This window comes from Anopheles bellator, chromosome 2 (assembly GCF_943735745.2).
Source record: "Anopheles bellator chromosome 2, idAnoBellAS_SP24_06.2, whole genome shotgun sequence".
NCBI classification, from domain to species: Eukaryota; Metazoa; Arthropoda; class Insecta; order Diptera; family Culicidae; genus Anopheles; species Anopheles bellator.
The window spans coordinates 1024748-1030922 of NC_071286.1; the positions used below are offsets into that span (position 1 = coordinate 1024748).

At 53.4% G+C, this 6175-nt stretch overlaps 1 protein-coding gene across 1 annotated transcript; it reads right to left on the reverse strand.

Moving 5' to 3' along the window:
• Window positions 1-1448: 1448 nt before the first annotated feature.
• Window positions 1449-3355, reverse strand: LOC131211585 (organic cation transporter protein-like). The gene is made up of 4 exons (XM_058205114.1): window positions 3187-3355; window positions 2865-3117; window positions 1914-2805; window positions 1449-1849 (listed from the first exon to the last, which is right to left on the reverse strand). The coding sequence occupies exons 1-4, from the start codon at window positions 3342-3344 to the stop codon at window positions 1449-1451; spliced, it is 1704 nt and encodes a 567-aa protein (XP_058061097.1). The 5' UTR covers window positions 3345-3355.
• Between the last annotated feature and the right edge of the window lie 2820 nt (window positions 3356-6175).

Here is a 6175-nt window from a genome sequence, read left to right on the forward strand (position 1 = left end):
ATTCTGTGTTGTTCTGGGGGGCACAACTGTTTGTCAAATAAAAGCATGAGGCGTTTGAGTTTCGCTGTCGTTTTTTGCCATTCGCGCCGGAACCCATGTGGCCATCATCGTCCTCGTCCTCGTCGGTGGCATCGGTGGTTGCCATCATGCACGGTACAGTTGCTGACAGCGGTTCGATAGTTGTTCGCTGGCTGAGGGTCTTTTTTATTGGCCACTGGGACAAGTTTAGTGCCAGCAAGGCGCTCGCACGATGCAGATATCTGGTCGGGGAGGGGAAAATAACCAATTTCTTATTTCGCGATGACTTTCGACGTTTGTTTTTGCATACGGAATGTGCTGGTGCTGGTGTTTCCAATTAATCTGACCATTGCACCGGTTGGCCGGATGGTTCATCTAGACACGGGCACGATCGGTAATCTATATTCGCCCCATTTACGAGCGCATATTAGCGAATCGGATCGTTTCGGACGTTTCAATCCGAACCCGTTTCCACCTCACGTTTAGTGTACCATCAAAGGAGTCTTTGACGGCGTTTCTACAAACATCCACCTAACGTCAGTTGATTTGACAGAAGCCACCGGGAAAGTCGAATATTTTGTTTCGTGCGACTTTATTTCGGTTTCGAGGAGGCTCTCAGTGAACCTCTTAATCGCGCAGCGAAAACCTGAACGGAAACTCTGAATTCCCACCGTCATTTAAGCCGTTAAGCTGACTAGCAGCCCCCCAAGTCCCAAAGCAATAAATCAGCCGTTTTTGTTTTCGTTCTCCGCCTTCTCCGTCAGCCATTGTCAGCCATCTTTCGAGATCATTTCCGAGCGCTCTAGGAAACTCGCCTATCTTTCGCGTTCGGTGTCTGATCGGAGCCAAGAAGGCTTTAAACTTGGTTTCTGGTTCGAAGATTCCCCACAGTTTGCATGTTGGTCGGTGGAAGAGCCGAATCCGGTGGAGGGTCCTTTTTTCCCTGCTGAAACAAATCTTTTGTTCGCATCTCACTTAACGGCCCCGGGAGGTGAAGAAAGGGAGAGAGCGAGAGATTTGGACGTCACTTTCCGGATCCAGTAGGCTGTGTAGGCTTAAAGCAACTGACAGCGGGGTTGCGGGGTCCCGAAACCACTCTTGACTGCCTTCAGATTTCATTGTTGCGAGCGGAAAAAGGAAACAATTTTTTCATCACACTCGCCCAAAGTGCAGCCGTGGGAATTCGTGCGTCCCAACCCGGGTGGGGGATCGTGACCCAAATTCACCGGGTATCCAGGCAGGTGGCCACCGACCGGGAATCGAGTCTCGAACGGTAACGTTATTAGAGAAAAGGCAGTCGTGTTGTAAAAACTATTCACTGCCGCTGGCGTTCGTGGAAAGCTGGAAATAGAAAATTTCCACCCCCAGAAATAGTCGCAATAACAACGATAACAACTAAATAGATTATTTTGAATATTTTTGTAATTCGATCACCGTGGCTCAAGTTTCATTCCTCTCGTTTCAGGTGAGTTATCGAGTTGTGTCTCTTCAACCGATTTCGCTGGTGTCGGTTTGTGTAACTGGATGGCATCCTCGAGCGTGTCGGGCAACGTCCTGCCCGTCGTTTCGGGAAACTCCAGAATCAGCAACCCGGACAGCACAGCGACCGTCCCGAACAGGACCATCGGTAGTGGGGCCCACATCGTTTGCAGGAGCGGCATCTGAGGGGCCACCATCGAGCCAAAGCGGCCGACCATCGAGCAGAACGATATAAAACTTTGCCGCAGGTTGGTGGGAAAAATCTCGGCCGTGTAGATGTAGAGCGTGGAGAAGGACAGGGAGATTGCCATCTTGCTCAGCAGAAACAGGGATACGTTCACCCAGGTGATATCTGAAATCGAGAGTCTCGCATTAATGCCCGGGGCCGGGTGATGGGAGCGCCGGCTCGGTTGTACCTTTTAGGGCGGTCAGAGTCAGCAGGCAGAACAGGCCGGACAGGATCAGCGAAGCACACTGTGTTTTCCGCCGACCGAACCGGTTCAGGATGCAGTTGATAGCGAGCGCCGGTGGTACGGCGGCCAGCGTGATGAGTATGAAATTGCCGTACTTATCGCCGGCCAGTGTGACTGAGTTCAGCGTCAGCCCGTAGTACACCATGGCGTTGGTGAACCAACAGAAGGAACAGTTCACAATCCGCAGCATCAATCGCCGGTGGTGGCACGTTTCGGCGAGCAGCTGAAGAAACGACTTCCGTTGTTCCGTCTTCGCTTCTCGGTCGTCTTGGTGGGCCAGCCGTTCCAAAAGGCGCTCCGAAGGTGGCGGCCGTCCATTGGCTTTGGCCGCCCGACGTAGAATGCGGACAGCGGCCCGGTGGCGTCCCTTCGTTAGCAACCACCGTAGGCTCTCGACGGTGGTCCACAGGAGTGGGATTGACAGGAGCCCCGGAACAAACACGGCCAGTGACAGGGTGCGCCAGTTGCGGAACTGCATCGCCAGTACGCCGAGAGCCGCTTCGGCCAGGGCGTAAGTGACCAGGGCCGTGCTTTTGACGATGACGCGTAGCCTCGGTTCCACCAGCTCTTGGCTAAGCACGAACGCTGTCGTGTAGCTGGTGGAACCGAAAATGGGCTCCAGGAACTCGAGCGCCATAAAGGAACCGTACCCGGTGGTGAACGATCGGGCCACTCCGAGCAACGACCCAACACCGACGCTCAGGAGCAACGTGAGTCGGCGCCCGAAGCGATCGGAAACGATCCCCGAAAGGACGAGGGCCACCACTTGGCCAATGTTGTGGACCGTCCCGACCAACGTGACCTTCCATCGGTTCTCGTCGCAGGTGAGCTGGAACTGTAACGAAGAAGGGCGTTAGCGCGAGTCAAACGAGCCTTCGCATTCCTACTACACACGTCATTAACAATCGTCCTCTCGGTTGGGTCCTCGTACACCAGCTCACTGCACCGTTCGATGGCGCTCCGGTTGAAGTGGTGCGCATCACAAACAAACCCCTCGGGCTCGTCCCGGGAGCCTAGCGCTTGGTAACGCTCACATTTGGCCGGAACGCTCGTTCCCGAGGAGTCACGGAATGGGACCGCTGCAGTCAGCCAGGGCGGGCTGTACGGTTCGTTTGCGGTTCCATTTTCACACTGGCCAATGTGGCATCTGTAATTGAGAACGACCAGACAATGAGGCCCCCATCTAACCGACCGACCCCGGGGTGGGTATAGCTACCGATAGTGGAGATCTCCGGCGGTGAAAACGTAGCACAGATTCGAGAACGCGTTAAAGACGACGGGGAGTAGCAGAACCGTGCACTGCCACAGCTGAAACGGTCCGAATCGGCCAACCTCCTCGAGCAGATCGTCCAGATCGGTGGCCGATGCGGACATCGCTGGGCCGGACCGCCACACCAATCGAGCGCGAGACGCGGACTAGACGGCCACATGGTCAACACCTGATAAAACCACGCAGACAGACGCACCGTGACGCCAAGGGATTTAACTCCTGAAGCGCCCGCCCTACTTATCAGCTGTTGCGATGGTCACACGCAAGCGCAAACCGCGTGTAGCCGGCCCATTGTGACGTGACCGAATCTCCCATTCATCCGCCGGCGACAAAGATTGTCACCCTAATCAACGCGGCCCGGGTCTCTTGCCGTACTTAATATCGCGCGAGATGGCCATTGTGCGGTGCGGTGAACTTTGTTTTGTTGGGCACCCGACACGAGATAAGTTTATCGGATCATTCGTGGAGCCAATCGTCGTCGTCGTCGCCGTCGTTGTCTTCGGCCTCGTCTTCCGCACTGTCATGCGATAAATCCCATCGGAAGTGACATTGAACAGATACAGCGACAGCGTGCGTTGGGGAACATGTGTCGGTAAGAAATTAGATTACGTATCTTGCGCTTGCTGGCCGCAATCTAAACTGCGGTGCGTAAAGGCAAGACGTTGAGGTATCGAAAAATCGACGCATGTCCTCTCATGTGCTCTCTCTCTCTCTCTCTTTGGACTCTCTTTCAGCCAGCCCAAACCATTGAGGCGACCTTTGCTCACAAGATATAAATCATTCCCGGGACCTGGGCCGAGAAGTTTTCGCTCGTTTTGCATTTGGGGCCCAGTCAGGGACCCGAAAATGATGCGTCCTTTGGGCCCTTTTTGCCAGCCGGCCACCGGGTCGAACGTGAAGAAGTTTATATTTTCGGTCGGCCCACACGGAGAAAAATCGTGTTCCCTTTTCTTGCTTTTCTTGCAGCCGTTTGAAGCGAATGGCCGCCCGGCATTGGCAAACCAGGCACGATTTTCCACTTTTCTGTCGCAGACGGTCGCCCCTCGTCGGAAGTACTGACTCTTTCTTGACCCCCGGAGGCAGGACATTCGTCTCCGGGCCGATGTCAGATAAACTCGCCACCGCTTGACACGGCGCGAGGCTGGACCAGTCACCTGCCTGTGGGGCCAGTCGCTGTGGGGTCGCTCTTCAAACAGAAGTGTGAATTTATGTCCCGCAAAGTGACGTGTTCCGGTTAGAAATGTCGATACCCGGTGCGTGGCATAGCAAAAAAAAAAAACCTGTCGAGGACCTGTCGCGCAGGACACCACCCGGCTGGGCAGCGCGTTAAGTGCTCTTGCCGATCAACAAAAGGTTTCCGGCTTTCATCACACACCCACAAGGAAAACCACTTAATCGGGTTGTTCAATTACACCTCGCGTGAAGGTAGCATAATAATTTAAACAAACCTCTTTTACCGTGGCCGCCACAACGCGGCCAGAATGGTTTAAAACCCGTTTTGCGGTTTGTGTTACGCAGCGGCGGTGGCGGCAGCAAGCAATTATTGAAACCGTTCGAGTGAAGCGCACAAGGAGTGGCGAGATAATGGGTTTCTTTATGGCTTGTTGAATTTGTTCCCGAACGGAATCGAGCGGTGCCAGCTGCAAAACAACCTGTAGACCCGGCCCGGTGCCCGGTGCCCGGTGCCCGGTGTTTTCCCGCGTCTCACTTATTTTTGTTCCATTTATATTTACATTTATTTATTTGCGCTTATTGAGACGGCGCTCCAGTGCGCTCGTCAGGGGCCACGGCTTCTTAGGTGGGGCGCCGTGGTCGGTGGTCGCGTTTTGAAGTGTAAAATAATCATTATGCAAATGGTGGAAGAAGCCCTGCACAAACGAGTTTGATTATTCGAGGACCTCCCGCTGCGGTGCATTCACTGGCGGGGGTCCCTTGTTCCATTACTTGAATGCTGACTTCACGCTTGCGTTGGCGTGACGTGACCCACCTTAGGGACAACCGCGCTCAGTGCTCTCCTTGGAGATTGAGTGAAAACGGCATTCTATTCTGGACCCTCGACAGTACCCCAAACGTCTTCAGTTGTTCAGATCAGGCCGTCGTGCCGATGGCATCACTCCATTTTTGAAGGTAAAAATATTATTGTTTCTGGTGCCATTTGTAGGAAAAAAGGAGCAAACCGTGTGCACCCGTCGGCTACCAGAAACTCGGAAAAATGATCAACAAACTCGCTTTGAAGCCGCGGGCTCGACGAAGGCCTAACGCGGAGTCACGTTTGGATGAGCATTTTCAATTAGAACGGCGCAGAAAAACTTTGGGCAAACTCGCCGGTCGGGTCTCGCAAATAAATAATGCCATTCCATAATGGAGCGAGAATAATTGTGGCAAAAATGTTTCTCGACGACGACGACGACGCACCTTCTGTAGGGATTGGAGCCGTGCGCCCTTTTTGTGTTGCAAAAGAACCAGATGACGGGTTCTTCGAAAAACTTTGTCAACCCGGGGACGGATGTATAATTGCTGTAAAAGATACGCGCGATTCCCGCGGGACACGGGATCCGAGACGGAAGAAGCCGGCCGAAAAGTACATGTCCTGGCTCGCTCTCGACGGGATAAAAGTTGTTGCTGTTGGGACAGCATTATCTCGTTACATTTTGGGGGCGCGTAATGCCTTTCGAAAGCGAGCTGGATGAGGATATTTAATTTACATGCCGGATTCGGTTGCGCGTGGCGTGCGATATTAACGAACGGGTGGCCAACATTAATTTTTCCACACTCCACGCTAACTCATTCTTGTTATCCGAGCGCCCGAGCCCACATGACAATAACTTTTAATGCCCAAAAACTAGAACGGGCTCATTAACACGAATTGGTGTCAATTACGGGTACACTTTACGCAAACGCGTCCCCAGGGACACACACAGAGAGAGAGCAAGAG

Coding starts and splice junctions, on each gene's coding strand:
- LOC131211585 (XM_058205114.1), bottom strand. CDS start 3,344: ATGTCCGCATCGGCCACCGATCTGGACGATCTGCTCGAGGAGGTTGGC. Junction 3,118..3,186: donor GCCGGAGATCTCCACTATCG/GTAGCTATACCC, acceptor TCTCAATTACAG/ATGCCACATTGGCCAGTGTG. Junction 2,806..2,864: donor AGAGGACGATTGTTAATGAC/GTGTGTAGTAGG, acceptor TCTTCGTTACAG/TTCCAGCTCACCTGCGACGA.